This window comes from Anguilla anguilla, chromosome 6 (genome assembly GCF_013347855.1).
Source record: "Anguilla anguilla isolate fAngAng1 chromosome 6, fAngAng1.pri, whole genome shotgun sequence".
NCBI classification, from domain to species: Eukaryota; Metazoa; Chordata; class Actinopteri; order Anguilliformes; family Anguillidae; genus Anguilla; species Anguilla anguilla.
This window is the reverse complement of record NC_049206.1, coordinates 55906397-55927026: the sequence shown is the minus strand read 5'-3', so window position 1 is coordinate 55927026 and position 20630 is coordinate 55906397. Positions and strand designations below refer to the sequence as shown.

The window sequence follows — 20630 nt, the reverse complement described above, 5'->3', positions numbered from 1 at the left end:
CTCGTTGCATATCCTTGTTTGGTTGGTTGAGGGGGGGAGAATATTCCTCATTCATAAAAAATAAAAAAATAAAAATCAGTCCTAGGTCCTTGTTCATTTATGTTTTGATGTCTGTATTAGTCTATAATTTTTCTCTTTCCGGTCTCGCATGGTTACATGCATTTGGTAAACATTGAAATAATAGACCGCTTTGAATAAACAAAATATACAACCTAAATATTACTTACCTATTACTATTACTACTATTACTTATTATTATTGTTGGGAGCAGTGTTTATAAACAAGTTGTCTATGGCCATAACAGATCAATAAAGAAACCCGGGAATGTCATATACCACGCGAAACAAACTCCATTGTGATGGTTTATTACTAAAACTCCGTATGGCTCCATTTAGCCAAAAAGCCACGTGCATTTCGCTTAACCCAGAAAAAACGAAACAGTAGAGTTTCGTTTGCAAAGAAAATAGCCTACGTCAGTTCCAAGTGTCAGCTGAAACTCAGCTGATCGGAAGTAGCAAATGTGGACTTGAATCACAGGAGCTTTCGAGAAGGAGAATAGACATGGCAGAGACCATACCCGATACAAGGAGGTTGAACTCCAAGCCACAGACTCTAAATGACGCATATGGACCCCCGAGTAATTTTTTAGAGATTGACGTTCGTAACCCGGAGACGGTCGGCGTTGGCAGGGGCAGATTCACTACCTATGAGATTAGACTGAAGGTGAGCAACATTTTAACAGCACTACGGAGTTGCGGGGGGCAATGAACCTGGCCTCCGTTCAGATTGGGGTGGGTGGACGTTGTTTTTCTAGCTAACTTGCACAATAATCTCGCTGTATCTTTCTCTGGAAAACATAACCGAGCACATTTAGCTAGCTAGCCCGCTACAAGCTTGCTGAAAGTGCTTAACTAATGATAGCTTGAAGCTAGTAGCTAGCTCACTATTTTCACCCGGGGTCACACGGTAACAGATAATACTTTGCGAACTACTGTAGCCTACTTTGTGAGATAGTAGGCTATTAAACCAGCAGGCTAGTGTGAAAGTTTATAGCTGAAGCGTGAGACGTTCAAAACTCCACAGCTAGCTAACTTTCACACCACACGTAGCCTACTTGCGGCAAGTAGCAATGTGCTGTTTTCTAAAAATGATGATCTTGCAACAAAGTAGCTACATGTACTACAGCACGTGATAAAATACTCACAAGCAGTTTTGCTGGTGTATTAAAGTTGTCTTCGTGTGTAATACTGAATGTTTTTTCGTCCACACACAACAAAGGCCCATTGTTTACGCAACCTTTTACTTAATTTGTTTTTGTAATTATAGTCCAATTCTACAGGCACATTAACAGCAAATATCTTGAAAAGATAAGCAAACAAACAAGCCCCTTAGACATTAAATGTATAACATGCCTGTATCAGCAAATTAATAACTATATCGATTGATAAATAGGCTTAAGTGAAGACGTGGCAGGGGTTGACAGATTGTTTGCCTGCCTATGGCTATCCTCTTAGGTCATACCATCGTAGAGGAACCCTGCGTATTTGTGTAAATGCGTCTATTTAATACAGTACTGCATACCCATATTCTTTTGCGTTGAGGAAGCAGAGCAGTGGACTGTCTGTGGGTCATCTCACGCCGCCGGATTTCTGTGCCACTTTGAACTGATTGGCATGATCCCACCGTCAGCGCGGTCGAGCGACCAAGTGGCCGATGTTCCTTTTCCCCCACACGCTCACAGCGCGAGCTTCAGAGGGCGTAGTGACAAATTGGCCGCACGATTATTAAAGCAAGAGGATTAATAATGGATGGGCCTACCCGTTACCGGGTGAAGGTCCGTATCCAAGCAGGCGAAACGGCCGCTCCCACAGGTTGACAGTAGCCTAGTTCCTGTCACAACGAGCGTCCCGTGGAGCCATTCTGCACGGATCCTTGTGAAGTGCGTTGAGGGGACTCTTGTATGAGATACAGGTGGAATTTGTTAGTGATGTGCGCTGACTACGTTTCCTATCCCTGCGCTTTTTAAATCTGATGAGACGAGTTAAAGGTCTAATTCAGTCGGAATAAATTGTAATTGGAGTGTTTTAATGGCAACATAATAGGCGGCAAAGTTCTCTGTATGACAGTTCATTCAGGGGCGTTATAACTGCTAGAAGGGGCTGATTGGACATGACGGGCGTGCTGTTCATCCGCACTCATTTTCGTGGAAGCATAAGCCAGGGCTGTTTTGTGTTGCAGACGTGTGCAGAAATTATTAAATCATCGGGCGGGTGATTTTTAAACGTTTAAAACTATTTAACGATAACAATTAAAAGTTCCAGTCCTTATTAAATGCAGGAACTTGCAGGTCGCATGTGGACAGCAATGAGATGGCTAGGCCATATATGATGCGCTGTCGAGCGGAAAACGCAGTAGGCTATAATTTGACTACTTCCAGAAGTGATGCCACGTTAGTTTAATTAAACTCTCTTCACTGGAGAGAAAAAAACAGCTATAACATTTAAATGTAAATGCATTTATTTAATGAAGGGAAATCATAACACAGATCTGGAAATAGGACCTAGGCTTGAAAAAAATAGAAGGGGGAGGAGGAGCCGCAGCACATTTGTGAAATTATGGAGAAAAAAAAAGGTTTAAGCTAAAACTCCAGAAGCCACCGTGATTCGGTGGAAAACCCCCGTCTTGCTAAAGGTGACAAGACGGAATAACATATTAAGAGGGTCGTTCTAGATGCAACAGAAGTGCTTTCAAATGGTAAAATGCCATTGAACCAAATGGAATAATGAGGACACCTGAACTAATACAAGAACGTAAAATGTGTCCTATTAGGTTCGTGTCCAAATGCAGTTATGTCTGCATATGCCCCGTTCATTAATATACTTTTTTTAAAGGCGCGTGCAACAAGTGGGCCTTCAATTGGCTAAGCCGGTTAAATTTATCTTACTGTACACAATTAAAGTGTAAATTACACGTACATAATTAATAAACGGTGAAAAAAATGTGTACATTAAAAGTAATCATTTTTTCTCTTTTACTGTATGTAGCCAGGTCAGTGAGACTGTGAGGAACCCGCTGTTGTAGATGCGGTTAATGTGGCTCTGTTAACTCTTGTATTTTGTTGAAAAGTATTTGCATCCAATATGGTACAAGTCATATATACAGAGTACATATGAGTAGCCTACAATGTGATTGTACTCTGTGAGAGTCGATCTAACACTGACAATTTGACTGTGCACGCAGTATAAATGCATTCACCACAGTCAAATAATCCTAAACAGTGGAACAGTTAAGTCTCATGTGGCCATTCACAAAGAATGCGAGAAATTTTTTTTATATTGAACACTGGTTGCAGCAAATTTAAAAGTCGCCTTGTCTGCATGTGTCAGTTCACAGTAAATTACATCATGGACTGTTGTTTCCATGTCTTTGTGTAGGGTGTTTGTTTTGATGCACGTAGACGGCTCTAGCTCTTTTTAGCGCGTGGAGCGCATTTGCTCACGGAGCAGTGGTACGGCGTTTGGAAAGCAACGGTTATGTTTGTTGTCTCTGGCCGCTCGCGGTGCAGTCCGGAGTCGCTAATGGTGTAAATTATGCCCAGAGCATCTCCTCTCTTTTTAACCCCATGAAACGCGTTACTTTCCCTACTAAAATCACCCGGGGCGCACGAAACGGTGGGTGAACATAAAGCTACTGTACTGATTTGCGTGCAATAATTAGCATATGCGTGTAATCAGCATTATTGTGTAGAAAGAAGCCCAAAGTGACCCTGCTTTACATATGACTACAGAAAAGGGAGCATCTCTTGGAAGTGCCATCTTCCCCTCCCCCCTCATCTTTACATGGCTTAAATGGAGTCTGGTGTCAGGTAGACTGCCCGTCTCCTTCCGTGCAAATCTACAGTAACCTTTTGGCAGATATGTGGGGAGTGGGCCCTATGTTTATGTTTATTTGGTAACAGAATGTTTGCACTGGGAAAACTTTGTGAACTCTTTCCACCCCCCCCCCCTCCCCCCCTTCCACCCCCTCACCCCCCCAACTCCTCATGCAGCCATTGCCTCTGGACTAAAAGAGCTACGTTAATCCTCTCATTGAGAGAGGAGAGGAGAGGAGAGGAGAGTGAACGGGGGGGGGGAGGATATCCCCTCTCCTGTGGGGCCTCAAAGAGCACCTCCTAACTTCAGACTCAGCTGTTCAGAGTAACGGCACAGCCAGAGCACCACAAGAGGGGGAGAAGGAGGGAGAGAGAGAGGGAGAAAGAGAGAGAGAAAGAGAAAGGGAGAGAGAGAGAGAGAAAGGGAGAGAGAGAGAGAGAGAAGGAGGGAGAGAGATAGGGAGAAAGAGAGAGAGAGAGAAGGAGGGAGAGAGAGGGAGAAAGAGAGAGAAAGGGAGAAGGAGGGAGAGAGAGGGAGAAAGAGAGAGAGAGAGACAGGGAGAAAGAGAGAGAGAGAGAAAGGGAGAAGGGGGGAGAAAGAGAGGGAGAGAGAGTTGACTGGGCCTGACACCCCAGTATGCCTGTGTTATATGGGCTGTGTGCACACGTGTGTGGGGGGGGGGGGGGGGTGTTCTTCTTCTGTGACTGCTCTGGTATTCCACTGTGCTACACCTGTGCTAACGTGTGGTGCTAATTTTGGCTTGCACTGCTTGTTGCTGGTTCTTTAGCTTCTGTAAGACCACAAATGTGGGTTTGAAGTGGGAGGTGGGGGGCGGGGGGGGGGTTGTTTGAAATCACCAGGTGACATTCATGCCGTATGCAGTCACACCAGGCACATCCTATGGACCGGCCTACTTGCATACAGTACTGCCTGTGAGGTGATTGTGCTACACTGTGGTACACTGCGCTATGAGATATACCTACAAGCTATTGTACTGCTTCAGAAATAATATTTTGTGAAACATTTCTGACAAACAGACCTGACAAAAAACATGTTTCATTAAACCTGGATCCAGTACACCTTTTGATATTCTCCAAATTAATTTAGTCATTTTTCATGGTTCAGGTTTAGTGATCACCAAAATAAACTTGCCACACTGTGTGTGTGTGTAAGGAAAAAAGCTAAAGCTTAAATTTATTTGCAAGTCAAAGTTGGGCAGTTGAATCCAGGCCGCAGTGAGAAATGATCTCTCTTTTGTCCCATTGTACTGAATGATGCCATGTCAGTGTATGTTCTCAAAGAGCTGGACACATGTTGTTTGTATAAATAATTTAATCTTTTTTCACTGTGTTAGTATTGCGACAAATTAAAGGCTGACTTCTTGTCCTCCCTGTATAGGTGTTCCTAAATATGCATATTTTTTCAGTGCATTATGGGAAATGCATTGTTTTATATGTTTTGTGGCCAGTTTTTGCATACACATTTTTTTGTCTACGCACGTCGCAGTGCTGAGTGACTTTATTCTCGCTGTCGACGTGGGAATTCTCAGCTCGACGCTGATGTCACGGTATGCATAACCTTTTAGCTTTTTTTATTTGAGATTAATCCCCTGACCATGTTAAATCGGAGAAAAGCGTCAGTTTGGTGAGCCCTGTGTAGGCCGTTAACTGCACCAGAATGGCCATCTGCGAGACTCAGATGAATACACTCACAACTTCCAAGCAGTCGGGGGGGGCGGCGAGTTGGGGCGGGGGCAGGGGGGGGGGGGGGGTGGCGGCGGGGATCCAACGTTAACAGGTGACTATTTATTTTAGACAGCCTTTAAAAAAAAAAACCTGTTCAAAGAATTTTACATTGATTTTATTTTATTTTTGTGGACCTGCTTTAATTTTGTCATATAAAAAAATAGTAATTACACATTACAAAAAAAACAAAAATACACATAAAAACTAAAACAGTGTTCTGCTTCAGACGTGGTAGATAACCAGGGTGGAGTACTGGACCCAAAATCAGCATTAGTTGTTGTCAGTGTAGTTTCCTGTCTGTGTCTCGGTCTTTGTCCCCTGAAATGTGCTTGTCACTGAAGAGGAGAGCCACTTTAGCGGCCATTGATGCGGGACCACAGGGGATGGGAGCCGCGGCATATGTTAGCTAAGTTACGATTTCCTGTTGTGGAAATGGGCTTTGCCTCTTTGGGTCCCTGGAACTCCTTCAGCGGGAACACTGGTTCTTTTTGGGGAACGCTGTCTCGCGCTTGGTTACCTGGTTCCTGGCCCTTTTTTTTTTTTTTGGGACAGGTGTCAGCTCCTGCTCTGAGGAAACCGAGTATTTAACCCTCTAGGGCACAAAATCACAGAAGTATGGGGATATAGAATGTTCTCTACAGAATGTTCTTAACATTCTAACGCTGATGTAACAATCACTATACTGGTAGTTGAGAGCAGTGGAGTTCTAGAACACTGACTTAGAATGTCGAAAAACATTCCAAAAAACCTACTCTTCAAAGGCTTAAGGAAAAGTCATGATTTGGGACTACTCTGACATGTTTCTGCAGCTACTTGCATGGCCTTCTATTGCTGCTAGATGAAGCTACAGTAGCTATCATTGATGGAGACAGAAAAAGGAGGCAGAAAAACACCATAATTATCTTGCTATCCTAAGTAGCTATGCTAGGTATTTGCTAAATAGTGCAGGTCTACCTCGCATGGCTAACTGATTTTTTTTCTTCCATTGAAATAGTGTCCTGTCGTTTTGTTTGATTCGTAAAATAGACTGTTAACCTTGTAGCCAAAATAAAAAGCAAGTTATTTCCTTGCCGGTAGTAATATGATACAGGTATGCACTATGATACAAAGCTCCTGTTATTATAATTGTTTGTGTGTGCAAGCAAGTGCACAAATGTGATTTGTATGCGTACAGACGCTTGTTCCTGTCTTCATACATCCCATAATTAGATTTGCATTATTCCTGGTATCACCTCCTTTATTTTCACATTTTCGCACAAAAAATCCCCCCATAGATCACATTATTTCCCTTGTTAGAAAGTCAGTTCTTAATATTTTTTCATCCATGTTTTCAGTTTTATTGTCCCTGAATTGAATTTCTTGCTTTTTTTATTTTTCTGATTTCAAATTTCTCTGCGCAGAAGTTCGGTAAAGGTCATTCAGTTCCCGACGAATAAGAATGAAGAGTATTTGGCTCTGTGAGCTGTTCCAAACACTCCAGTTCGCTGCTTTTTCAGTAATACAATTATTTTTCTATTTTATCTTTGTAAAAACAAACCAATGTCAGTCCTTGTGCTGTAGACTTAATCCATCAAACATCAACTAAACCTTATAAATGGAAGCAAACTTTGGGATCTTACTTTGTTGTTTATGAACAGAAACATAAAACCCTCTTACAAACCCCCCCACCCACCCCCCCACCCTCCTCTCTGTCTCTCACCAACCCTCTCACCCCCCTCCTCTGTCTCTGTTTCTCTCTCTCTCTTTTTTTGAAACCTTTTGGTCATTAATAAAAATGGGTAGCCTGTCAACCACAGTCAAGTGTAATCCAAACTATACAGCATCCTTTCAGACAACTATTTTAATGGAAATGCGCCACATATTGTATCAAGGCTACCATATCCTACTTGAAATGACAGTATCAAAAGTAGAAGTTGATACTATGGTAACAAAGCAGCTTTCTGCCAGCGAATCGAACAGTGTTAGGCCCAGAGAGTGGCCTGAGAGCCTGAGTCTCTCCACCCCCCCCCCCCCCTCTCCCTCTCTCTTTCTCTCTCTCTCTCTCTCTCTCACTCCTCTCCCATTGTCCCCCGCCTTTGGAATATGATGCGATGAGATGGCATTGTGTTGCACCTGGATTCCATTTTTTAATACTTTTTATTTAGAAGGGGGGACTCTTTAACTTGACTTGATCCAGCCTGCTAAAAGCTAATGCATAGCTGGCCTTGAACCGCGCCTGGATGAGTGCAGCGACCTCTCTGTTTTATAATGAGCGCGGCCATTGTCTCTGCACATGCACGTGTTTTTGGATTGTGGTGATGGGTGGGTGTACGGGGAGGGGGGGGGTGGGGTTGGGGGCGATGGTGAAGGGGGAGGGGGGGGGGGGGGGTGTAGACCCTGTGGAAGCTTTTAACAGATCAGTAGAAGCTACACATTGAAGAAGCTCACTAAGTAGATCTTAGGACAATGGCTTTTCTATCTTTTTTTTTTTTTTTTTGGGGGGGGGGGTGGGGGGGGGTGCTTTCCCCTGTATCTAAAAACTCTTGTCTTGCTCTGTCTTTATTAAATGTCATTGTTTGGTGCCACTTGGACCTCTTTCATAACACAGGGATAATCATATAATGCACAGAGCTTTTATTAACAATACTAGCAACTTTTTTTGTTGTTATTGGTTGAGACTAAATGTTCGCCAGGAATGATGTCATTTAGATTATTATTAATTATTAATCATCTAAATGACATGTCCAAGTTGCTTGCCCTGGGGTCCTTTTGAATTGTTGTGGATCGTTTGCGTGCAGCTGGGCCTGCTTGCTTTAGCTGCGCCCTGGTTGTGTCATACTGCTGGTGTTCTGGCAAAATGGTGCTGCAGCTCTGTTTCATTCACTCATTCATTCATATTTTGCTTGTTTTATTTATTCGCACCAGAAAAAACAAACACAACAGCAGCTACATACTGATTGTGCAGGTGGGTTTTTTAAAAAGCCCAAAAGTAGTACTACTAGTAGTACACCTAGTACTAATCAATCAATCAACTGAAAACGATAATAACAAGAAAAGAGAGAAAAAAATGACGAACATAAAAATTTTAAAGACAAACAAACATTTTAAGTCGTTCATTCTTGTAGTGTATATTTTAGGTCCAGGCTGTTGGTGTTCCACAGGTTACCGGAATAGTGGGTCTTGAGTCAGGATAATGCCTCTGTCACTTCTAGCGTTGAGCATTGTACAATAATATGTCATGTCTTATTAGCTGGTATTTCTCGTGGAGGCAAGCACGTACTAGCCAACGGAACAATTCCACATTATACAGAGCAAAGGCCTGCAAAATTCTCCGTCGCCAAAATTTTGAACTGGTTCGGTGCGTGCTGCGCAGACTCACTTCAGTTCTTATGTAATAAAAGCGCAATATAGAGTAAACCCATTGGCCGATGAACGCCAATTTATATTACTTGTGTACCTGGTTGTTTACCCGGTTTCACAGAGGTGGCGATTTGTTCTGGGGTCTGTTTTCAGCAGCGTTGAAAGGAGAGAGCGTCCCTGCACCTGAATAGAGACGTTATTAGCCCGCGCGCGAGCGGTAGCTTTCGCGTTGAGCGGGAGAGCGCAGCCTGCCGCCGACGAGCCGCGTCCGACGAGCACGTGGGAGAGGGAGGAAATGGATCTGATTTGCGTCCTCTGTGAGAGGGAATCAGCCGGGATGTAACGTTCTCCGTCTGTCAGTCAGATCGGTCCTCCGTAGATTAGCGAACTGCCCATTTTCGCCTGGGTTAGTAAAAGACTATGATGCAGTCTATTTTACCAAATGCAATAAAAAAAAAATAAAATCGTAAAAATGCATTTATATAATGCGTCTTTGAGCCGGTGTCTCTGTAAGACGTACCATGCAAATGCATTTGAATTTATTTTAAAATGTCATTTAATAACAAAGTGTTAATTCCATTTTGGGTGGTTGTACTACGGAGTAATAACAAGAGTTGGAAATATGAATGCTTGTGCATTTTTATCATTATAAATTATTTGTATTATGATTAATGAACATAATTAAGTTTTTTTTGTGGCATTTCCAGCATATGTTTTGGCTACAGTGAATACAAACTTTGGGTATTCAGATGTACATGTGATTCATTCGTCTACAAGTGGGTGGGAAAATGAAGTTGGATATGAGCAGTGCTCTTTATCGGTAGGCCACTTGGCTAGTATGTAGCGTATGGTACGTTTTGTATTTTTCAGGCTAGCTTGCGGGAGAAACTAAACCGCTTCCCGTCTCGATTCTGCCGCCGAGTCGAGTGAGAGAAATCCTGCGGGGTTTTGCAGTGCGCTGCGCTGCGCTACGCGGCGACTTTTGGCGCTAAAAAAAAAAATACGCGGGCTTGGAAAACGCGCAAAGATGTGTCCCTCTCCAATACTTACAGCCGCGGCCTCTCGTCCCGTCTCCGAGAGACGCACACAGGAGGGAAGATCCGAGCGGTTCACATCTTTATTCTTTATTTTCCACTAAAAGGGCTCTCTCTCAGTTCTTCGCCCGGGTGGGGGCAGAAGGGGGGGGGGGGGGGGCAGTCAGTCCATTTTCAGTGCAGCAGGACATATTCACCTTTGTCTGGCGCGCACCTTTGTCTGCGGCTGTGGCCGGAGCGTTCCGCTGATTTGTAACCCACCTCTGAGAGGGCCCTTGTCGGGGCGGGGAGACGGACGGGCAGCCTTGCGGGGGGAACCGCAGCGGCACTGCAATCGGCGGCCGCGGAACGTTGGCGGTGGCGGCGGTGGCGGCTACAGCTATGGCAGTGGCCCCCAGAACGGCGAATGTGCGAGTGAGAGAGAGAGGGAGAGGGAGAGAGAGAGAGCGGCTCGCCGCTACAATAGCCTCTACGCCGGCCTTTTGTTGCGCGCCGGCTGACCTTGTTCCTGTGAAGTTCCTCCTTCCCCTGCACCACTGTCAGCTCCCTTTAATCAACCCCCCCCCCCCGCCCCCACCCCCACCTCAAAACAAAAAAAAAAGACCGCTTCGCTTCACGAGTCGCGGCTAAAATGTGAACACCGTCCTGCTTCTTTGTCACGGGGGACTCGTACTGATCCACAAATGAAGAGTTTTGCGCGAAAAGGGACAGTCTCCGTCAAGAACTGCATCCTTCAACCTTTGCTGAAACTTATTAATTTTGTTACCCCCCCCCCCCCCCCCCACTTGCTTGCTTTGGACGGTTTTCCAATTCCATATTTGTCTTTTGAAATTCTGTGCGATAATTACATTTTTAAGAATTGAATTTGTAATTGAGGTAGTTCCTTCTCTGACTCTTTGCCACAGACTTTGCTACATCTTAACCAAAATGTAATGGTTCCAATGATACATTTTTGTTGTCATTTTAACTGAAACGTTTTGTGATTTTATGAAACATCAGTTGCATAATCGGCGCACTGCTAATGACTCATCTGGAAGGTGTGAGGTTTAAATGCGGTTGTTTTCTCCTGCTTGTGGTGGTTAGAAGGGCATACTGCACCATATTATATTAGAAGTGCTGCAGCACGCACAGTGTTTCCTGTTCCTCTCTGTTAGAATAAATGCTTTTTCGTAATGTGCTAATCTGCCGGTGTTTAACCCTCCTGTTATGTTGCGGGTCAAATTGACCCTTTTTAAAGTTTGAAAATCTAGGAAAAATACTTAAAATTATTTTTTCAGTATGAAACTTCTTCTACTGGCCTTAATTAGTGTAATCAACATTTTAAATGAAAATGGTTCATTTCATGTATTTGCAAACCCCCCCTGTATGGGGACTGACCCGGGAACATTTTTGCTGTACCTAAAAAGTGAACAGAACAGGAGGGTTAAGCACTAGTTTATCAATTCTGTTATTTCCAGCTTATCTTTAAGATCACTGTCAGTGTTACTGTCGTCAGTCATGTTACTATTAATTAATTGGTACAGTTGTTGTTTTTTCTGTAATTAAAAAAAAAAAATTGGGTCCGAACATGGGGATTTGTATTTCCAATTCCCACCCCAATTTGGAATGTCCAATCATTTTGTTGCCAACCCCACTGCTGATTCGCGAGAATATAAACATCCATGGTTCGCCTCCGAAACCCATGGTGTCGCCAGCTGCTTCTTTTCACACCGCAGATTACAGCTAAGCTCACACAGAGCAGAGTCAGAGGAAGACCATTCATATGCAGCTTTGACTGCAAGATAAGGATACCTGATCAACCAGCAGGGGGCACTAGAACCTATCTGAATATACCCTCCCGTTTCCAATAGTCAGTTGCACGTCACCCTGTGGAGCTAGCAGCCACTGTCAGCACTAGCCCGGTCCAGATTCGATCTGCTACTGTAAGGCGCGTCCATGCACCGTAGCCTGGTGTCTCAACCGTCCAGTGGCCCATTTCTGCAATATTTTGAACAAATTATCATCATATTTTCGTCATTATGCGCCCTTGTGTGCCCTTAATGCATTCCAGCGACCAGCCTATGCCAGTAGAGCAAATCCACAGAGAAGGAGCACTGAGGAGGAGTACTGAGCTGCCAAAGACTCAGTGCCAACTGACTCCTCTCTCCAGGGATTCTTCCCATTCTGCCCTTCAACTCATTGTAGGTTTTTTCACAATTCTGAGTCAGTGTTCTAGAACTCCACTGCTTTCAATTACCAGTAGAGCGATTGTTACATCAGCATTAGAATGTTCCGTTAAGAGCATTCTAACCATGCATTTGTGATCTCACATCTTAAAATAAGCAATGCTAAGTCATATCTGTGATGCACTGGCAATCTCTGTCTTTATGCACTTTTGCAGAGTTTGTGCACCTTTACCTGTATTATACCTGTACCAAATTAGGAGTAGAGAAAGAAAAAAGGAGGAGGAAGAGAAATGCTGTGGTCTTAGCGGTTAAGTCTTTGACTGCAGATCATGGCTCCGCCCATTTTGAGGTTCTGAGGCCTCGTTGAGCCGTCGGTGCTTGTGCTAGCCTGCGTGTCCCAACGCAGCCTGCTCGCCGCACGGCTTTCGCGAGGGTGTCTTCTCAATAACCTCGCTGCCTACCGCCGTGTCCTCGGGGAAAGGGTTCGCCTTTTTGGTCTTCCCCCTCGGGGGCCTGGTCTGGGCCTGTTCGGCCCCCGCCCCTCGCCCCCCCCCCCCCCCCTTGCCCTGAGAGCAGGGGGGGGGAGGGGGGGGTGTGAGCGGGAACGGCAGGGCCCGGCGGGGCCGGATTAGCACCTCCTCAGCCGGCCGATTACCTGTAACCGCGATCTGTTGTCGGGCGGATTAACTTCTCAGACTTCCGTGCTGAGAGGTAACAGAACTCAGAAGGAAAGCCTTTCACTGAACACCCCCCCCATCCCCCCCCCCCCCCCCGCCCCTCTATCCCCACGCCTCGATCCCTGCTCAACCCGCATAGCCACCACCGGCTAATCCGCCTCTACCGTAACCTGAGAAGACGTGGGGAAACCGAACACACAGGCCTCACCTGAGCGCGGGGGGAACAATGGCGGATCAGTGCCGTGTGTGCCTATTAGTGCCGTTGTGGGCGCTGGGATATCTAAAGCCAGTGGAGGTCAAACTGAGGTAAAAAGCTAATGGGTGACACAATGCAGTAATCCAAGGCTCCGAAAATGTGATTTCTTTCACTGAGGGGGCGGGTTTGGATTGGGGGGGGGGGGGGGGGGGGGGGGGAGTGTTGAGGGTTGTCAGGGGGGGCGTGGCAGAGGTCACTGTGCCAACCCCCTCCTCGTCCAATCAGAATGCTGCTTTTCCGGTTGGGTTTCTGCGGTTAGAAATAGATCTAGCAAAAAGTAAGTTCGGTCTTGTTCCCCCCCCCCCCACCCGCCCTACCTTTTTGTATTACTGACTTTTTTAAAAGGTTGGTCATTCAGTAAAATACTATCTCGATTATAAATCCCCTGCCACCACCACCCCCCCACCCCCACCTCCCATCCATCCCCCCACCCACACCCCGCCCCCCCCCCTCCCTCACCTCCTCCCCAAAAAAACCCCCGCCCACCGCCATGGCCAAGAATTTCTGTACTCATTCTCATGAAATCCATTTTAAATTGGGTTTTGGGGGAGAGAGTGCTCCAGCGTGTTCTTCAGAGTGAAAGAGAATGAGGCTGGCAAAGAAACACTCAAGGGCACTGTGCTGACTTATTATATTAGGGAGAGGTATGAGTCCCGTATGCCTCTTGTTCGCCCACTTCAATTTGTCATATAGAGGACTTTTCTCATGCCGGACCGTCTCCACATTAATTTTATTTACGGCCTTTATTCTATTATGCGTTTTTCAGTTTATGTACTTGTACATCTATTAATTGATTTGGCTGAGGAACGGGGCTGCTTGGTACATCCGGAGACATAATGGTTTTTGTTGTAGCGCCCGTCTGCGAATTCTGACCCGCGTTGTTCCCGTTCCAGGCCCGTACGTCTTTTTTTTGGGGGGTTTTAAAAAAAAAAAAATTTTCTCCTGATGGTCATGTGATGCTGTTTTAGCACACTTTGAATGCTATAGTTGATTGATTGATTTATTAAGTCTATTTGATAATCATCAGAAAAACACACGGGGGTGTTCAAGCAGGGACATCATCAAGTACCAATCTTAAAATCTATCAAGGATAACACAAGAAAGCTAAAAGGCTTATTTATTTGTGGTTCTTAAAGGGTGTGTTTGTGGGGGGCGGGGGGGGGGGGGGGGAGGGGGAGAGACAGGCACATGACAAATTGGCATGCATCCATATTTCAACAATAACGTCAGTTTCCAACTGTAATTTACAATCTCAAAAAATACATATCGTCATAGTTCAGTGGAACCAGCCACAACATTACTATGCAATATAAATCTGCAACTATGGTCCTGCTTGGGGGGACGGAACAGGGCGACGGGACGGGGTGCGGGGGGGGGGGGGGGGGGGGGGAGGTGCATCTCGGTCATCTCCACCTGGCTTTATGGAACCGTCCAACTGCAGCGCTTACATCATTGCCTCCGCTCCTGCACGCCGAACAGGTGTGTTAGTTAGCGAGCGGCTGGCGGGGACTCTACCTGCCCAGAGTGTGTTCCAATTTTGTTTCGCGTTTTTTGCCTTGGCGAAAAACCTGGTACACAGAAGCCAGTCGGAAACATTGTGGAATCTATTCCCACTGACTCCAAACACCCCCACACACCCCTCACGTGCCAAAGATAACAGTGGCGGTGTTTGTGTCCGTGTTCTCTCTCCCAACCTTCTAGACCAACCTGCCCATCTTCAAGCTGAAGGAGTCGCGCGTGCGGAGGCGATACAGCGACTTTGAGTGGCTCCGGGACGAGCTGGAGAGAGAGAGCAAGGTGAGCCGGGGGACGGGAGTGCTGAGGTGTCACCTGGAGAGGTGGGGGTGGGGGTCAGTCCTCACCCCAGTCTTACTTTAGACAGGACTTTATCGTCCACTTCTGCGTGTGTGTATTGCGCACAAGCTGCCAGTGAGGGACATTGCCTTTGAATTTGCCTGGTATTCTGGGTACTCTGGTTTTCTCCCACACCAAAAGACATGCGTGTCAGGTTAGGTTACATTCCTGCCATCGCCCTTGACCAGACCAAGGCACCGGCCTCAGAACTGGAGTTGGTCCCCGGGCGCTGCACTGTGGCTGCCCACTGCTCCTAAGTAACTAGGATGGGTCAAATGCAGAGGACAAATTTCCCCACAGGGTTCAATAAAGTGCATCTTACCTTAAATTACCTCAGTGGCTCTGAACGTATGGTAAAGTACAGTCCTATCAATGTGCACGTTTAGTCAGCTTAAATTAAGCTATGAATATTTAAAAAAATAAATAAATAAAAATATGAAAGGAATTTTCTGGAAGGAAAAGCTGCAGTTTTGAGAAGGGTGATGGCGGTAAGGACAGATCTGCTTCATGCCCTCATGTGTTTTTGGTGTTTTTGTTCATTTGTTCGTTCGTTCGTTCGTTCGTTCGCTCGCTCGCTCATTCATTCATGCCGTTGTCTCCGTTTGCGTCCAGGTCGTCGTGCCGCCGCTCCCCGGAAAAGCGATCTTCCGGCAGCTTCCCTTCCGGGGAGACGACGGGATATTCGACGACTCCTTCATCGAGGAACGGAGGCAGGCCCTGGAGCAGTTCCTCAATAAGTGAGTGTGTGCCCGGGGGGGGGGGGGAGGGGAGGGGGGGGGGGGGGGGGTCCCGTTAAGAGCTGCGTCGCCCCCCTCGTATCGTTTGGCGTCTCTCCCGACGGGTGCTGGGATAGGCTGTATTAGTGGCAGAGCCTGGCTTCCTGCTCTCCTCTTCCTGCTTCCTGTTTCATTTGGAATGTCAGGTCTGTCGACACCCCCAGAATCTGTCCATTCATTGACTATTTGCTTAATGGCCACAATAATAAAAAAAATCTTTTAAAAAAAGACTGTGTGACATGAGATTGGCTTAGAACAGTATATTTCTGTTTAAAGCAGCATAAAAACGACGCAGGACATAAATTGTGCTTGCGACAGGGAAATCAAGGGCAGAGTACATAAATAAATAAATAAATAAATAAAAATTGGGGAAAAAACCTTCCAGAAACACTTTATTTATCATCCATTATGTTTTTATGGTTTTGCCTTGAGTTTAAAGACGGCGTCTGCAGTCCTTGTACAACACAAGATCGACCGTTTCTTTCCGTCTAAAAAAAAAAAAAATATTATGAAATTACCTGTGTTAATATGTTTGTCCCTATTCCTAAATTATTGATTTGGATTAATTCCAAAGCCTCGAGCAAATAGAAGCAATGGATTTTGAAGGCTTGCATGGATCTGGTTTCACGAGTGAGCCTGGCTGCTAGTTAGCTAACGCTAGTTAACAAACAAACGCACATATCATTCCTGTCAGGTAGAATATATTTTTTTTCTTTCTTATAATTACCTTGAGAATGATTAAAATTGATGAAAGGGCGCAAGTGCATTCTACCTGAGTTTGTACATTTGTTTTATTTTAGATACGTAATTTATGCTAATTACGACTGAAATTACAGTACACATTTCTTTGAAGAATGTTGTGTGCACCCCTGGTTATTTTTGATCCGAGGTGCTGTTCCACCTCTGCACGAACAATAAAAGTTATAGTGTAATTGTAATTATTTGCTGTGATTGCAGACGTTGCTATTATCTTTGTTTCATGTGCAAATGTGGCAAAGCTACCCATTTGAATTTTAATACACAAAACTTGATAAATTGGCTGAAAGAACAGGAGATATGTCAGTAATTAAGATTTAAATTTCAGAATTAAATGGCACTGTTGATCATGTAATTGTTCAGACTTAATAGCAGGTAAGTCTACAACGCTCGGTGCCTGTTTGGTGTTTCTAAAGGTGTGATTAAATATTTTGCAAAGGTATACCTGTGCATTGTCTCTTCTTCTCAGGCCAGCTGTTGTTAAGGAAAAATTCTCACAGCTTTTTAAGGTTTTGAAAGATGATAAAAAAGTTTATTGTTTGTTGCTTCCGTTTGCAAGAAAGAACAGAATTGAAACATTTAAAAGTAAAAATTATTCATTTTTAATCCACCAAATGGTGAAAGTCCAAGCATTGTGCTGTGTACGGAAGGTTTAATCTGGATTATAGGTACTTTATTTAACCCTAGAGTGGGTTTTTGGTAATGTAATGTAAATTCTAAGGCAGTGTTCTAGAACCTCACTGCTTTCAATTACCCATATTAATTCTTACATCGCCATTAGGATGTTCAGTTAAGAACATTCTAATCACATATTTGTGACCTCACACCTTAAAGGGTTAAAGAGGCCTGCTTATGTTGGACAGTTGATTTAATCCTTTAAAGTGTAAGATTACAACTATGTGATTAGAGTGTTCTAAACTGAACATTCTAATGATGATGTAATAATCACTACTGGTCATTGAAAGCAGAGCTCTAGAACACTGACTTTTGAAACAGGAAAGATTCCAGGAAACCTACTCTTCAAAGGGTTAAGAATGTGTGTGTGTGTGTGTGTGTGTGAAGTACGGAGCTCAGGGAGAAGGCTTGGAAAAGAGAGTGTGGAAGGGCCCCTGGGCCAGGTCTTCCCCTCTGGTGCCACTATCTCTAGTCCTCCTGAAAGGGAACGGCATTCCTGTTGCCTTTTTACAAGGACCTGCACTGTACTGCTGGGTCCTTTAATATCATGTTCTTATCAGCCGCTGTGCCCTTCTGCATGGGGAGGAACAGCAGGCAAAATGGCCGAGCCTTGTGATTTTTGGCCCGGTGTCACCTTGTCCACTTTAAAAGCAGAGTCGGCCTCCATGACAAGAGCACTTATTTAACCTCAGGAAGATGCTATTTAGTAATACACTGTTATAATTTTTTGGGAATTTATGCATTTATTTTGTAAATGCAAATAAGCCGGTAAATGTCATGTTACCCACTCCGCACGAGGCCTCCGGAAGGCTTCCGGAGTATTCCGATCCGCGGCAGGTAGGGTGCAGGTGTGCACAGGGTGAGCTCCAGGCCGCCCCTGATCCCAGGTGCAGCCATATCCCAGCAACCCAATCGCTGTTCCGCATCCTTTCTCCCTTCTCCTGCCTCCTACACTGCATTACCCAGAATCCTCTTCTTTTAGTCTGTACTTGAAGTATTTGTTCAAGATTAAGAATGTAGCTTGTAGCTTTGGGTTTTGTTTGGTGGTTTTTTTTAACCCATTGCTACATTTTATCTTGAGTATGTATTACGTATGCAATGTAAAAGCTCTGACTTTAAACGACGAAGTAAAATATAATCACAATTGTTTGTGAAGTGACAGAGCCCCTTATGTCTGAAGGCTGTAGGGCCCACATCTCCTTGAGAAAAGGTATGGTTTGGCAGGGAGTCCATGTTGGATAGTCTGTAAAATGGCGGACTCTCAACCGGTAGACCCCCCCCACCACCCACCCCCCTCATGTGACAGGGGTTCTGTTCCCTGTCATGGGGCCTTCTCACCTGTGATCCCATTTCTATCTGTGACCCTCAGTCCAACCCCCCCCCCCCACCCCCCCACCCTCGGTGTGTGAATGCAGTGGAGAAAATACAGACTCTGACTTTTATTTCAGGAGCTAGCGTGGACTTCATTACAGTGATTCTGTAGTGCTTCACAGCTGCAGTATGGTCCTTACAGCGGTGGTTGTCACCGGTGGTCCTCTCTCTCTCTCTCTCTCTCTCTCCACTAATTTTTTTTCTGCGATTCCTTTGCATTTCAGGGTGGCGGGACACCCCCTGGCCCAGAACGAACGGTGTCTCCACATCTTTTTGCAGGACGAGTCTCTAGACAAAAACTACACGCCTTCCAAAGTCAGACCAGCCTAGGTGCTTCGGGGTCGCTGCGGGAACCAACGCAGCCCTGAACGTCCTCGAGCCGAAGTCCGGAGTGACTCATTTTAAGCTTCAGACAAATACTTTATTAATCAGTGTTATTTTCAAAAAATTTCATTGTTTTTTTTTTTTCTCTCTCTTCTGTTTCGTGATGCTTTCTGAATCAGCTCTTAATTGAATTGAACCCTGATGCGACTGTGCATAGCTGCTGTTAACAATGAATGATTTTTTTTCCCCCCTTTCTTTTGTGAAAGCACTAACTCAGTACTTTGCTAATTGCATTCCTCGATCATTTACAGTGTGAATATAAACATGATGAAAATCCTCAAGATATGAATCTCAATAACACAAGACCCCCTCTGCATGTATTTAACACCAAACCCGAGCAGTCTTCACACAGCCCTGCTAATTTGCCTTGTGTTTTTCCCACTGCCTTTTTTCTATTTGGCACTGAGATGTCTAGACGATTCCTTCCATGAACTGAAACGTTAATGCGTGCGAGTGTCTCCACCAGCACCACCTGTAAATGATTTTATAATGGATCAAAACAGGGAATAATGTCATTTATAACTGCGTGCATTTGAAATTTGTACAATTGTTATATCACATTGTTTACTTGACATGTTCTCTTTTTTTGCAATAAAAACAGGTCAAACCCTCAAATTTGTACGACCAACGCGTGTATGTGCGTGTCCGTGTGTGTGTGTGTGTGTCCATGCATGTGCGCGTGTGTGTGTGCGTGTGTGTATATGTGTGTGTCTGTGTATGCCTGTGTGTGTGTGTGTGCGTGTGTGTGTGTGTGTGTGTATGTTCAGATGTTGCTGCAAATGTGGACCCGTTTGCTACAAATGTGGACCCATTTGCTACAAATGTGGACCCATTTGCTACAAATGTGGACCCGTTTGCTACAAATGTGGACCCGTTTTCCACAAATGTGGACCTGTTTGATACAAATGTGGACCCATTTGCTACAAATGTAGAACTGTTTTCTACAAATGTAGAACTGTTTTCTACAAATGTGGACCCGTTTTCCACAAATGTGGACCTGTTTGATACAAATGTGGCTCAGTTTTCTGAGAAAGTAGACTCGCTCTCCTGTTTTGTTTTTTTATAGCGATGTCGCTATCTTTCCGCAACCTGCTTTATCAGAGGTTGCTCATCGACTCGGGATTAGACGAGGGACTGGCTGTAGGGAGAGAAAATTGCTGGATACAGCATTAACTACGAAGTCAAGTCTCTTCCATCCACTGGCCATTTTTACAGATGGTGTCTCAGTACCTTCTGTCCCATGAGCCTTTGGTAGAATACTGCAAGCAACACTAAGCACGCATTTCATATGCTATTTAAAACCAACCTGTAGGGTGCTTGTGTTCAGTATTGTATTATTAATCTCCTGCTTTTGGGCTCTACCTGGTGTCCAATGCATGGACCGCCACCAATAGGAAAGTTTCAACGTTGATCTTCATGTTTAATGCCTTTTGCTGGTTGATTTTTCTACTGATTGCTGATTTCTTCTTGTCCACTTATTTTATTTATTTATTTATTTTTTTGGACGCTTGAACCTGAACTGAAACTGTTAACAATTCGGCCTTGTTAATATCTAATGTTGTCTGATCTTTTTAACAGCTCTGCTTATTAAATATCTATGGTCTGTTGAAAGCACATATGAGCTGTGTTCCATTTGATATGAAACCCCTCCCTATGTGTGCTAAATCGTTATTTCCATTTATGGTTGAATGATTAGCCCTAAAGACCTTAGAATGTTTCTTCAAAT

General features: G+C 44.6%; 2 protein-coding genes across 2 annotated transcripts in view; one reads left to right on the top strand and one right to left on the bottom strand.

The window, feature by feature from the left end:
• afg1lb (AFG1 like ATPase b) overlaps nucleotides 1-1888 on the bottom strand; it is a 36288-nt gene extending 34400 nt beyond the window's left edge. Inside the window, exon 1 of the mRNA XM_035422196.1 lies at nucleotides 1582-1888. Coding sequence (XP_035278087.1) covers nucleotides 1582-1585 — 4 coding nt within the window. The 5' untranslated portion in view covers nucleotides 1586-1888. The remainder of the gene's footprint in view (nucleotides 1-1581) is intronic.
• On the top strand, nucleotides 496-19528 carry snx3 (sorting nexin 3). Its single transcript, XM_035422201.1, has 4 exons — nucleotides 496-723; nucleotides 14790-14885; nucleotides 15555-15679; nucleotides 18745-19528. The coding sequence occupies exons 1-4, from the start codon at nucleotides 562-564 to the stop codon at nucleotides 18848-18850; spliced, it is 489 nt and encodes a 162-aa protein (XP_035278092.1). The 5' UTR covers nucleotides 496-561; the 3' UTR covers nucleotides 18851-19528.
• The last annotated feature ends 1102 nt before the right edge of the window (nucleotides 19529-20630 follow it).

Bases quoted from the DNA above. Each gene is read 5' to 3' on its own strand.
- snx3 (XM_035422201.1), top strand. From the start codon at position 562: ATGGCAGAGACCATACCCGATACAAGGAGGTTGAACTCCAAGCCACAG. The intron at 724-14,789 runs GTGAGCAACATT...CCAACCTTCTAG, and splicing joins CCTATGAGATTAGACTGAAG to ACCAACCTGCCCATCTTCAA. The intron at 14,886-15,554 runs GTGAGCCGGGGG...GTTTGCGTCCAG, and splicing joins AGCTGGAGAGAGAGAGCAAG to GTCGTCGTGCCGCCGCTCCC.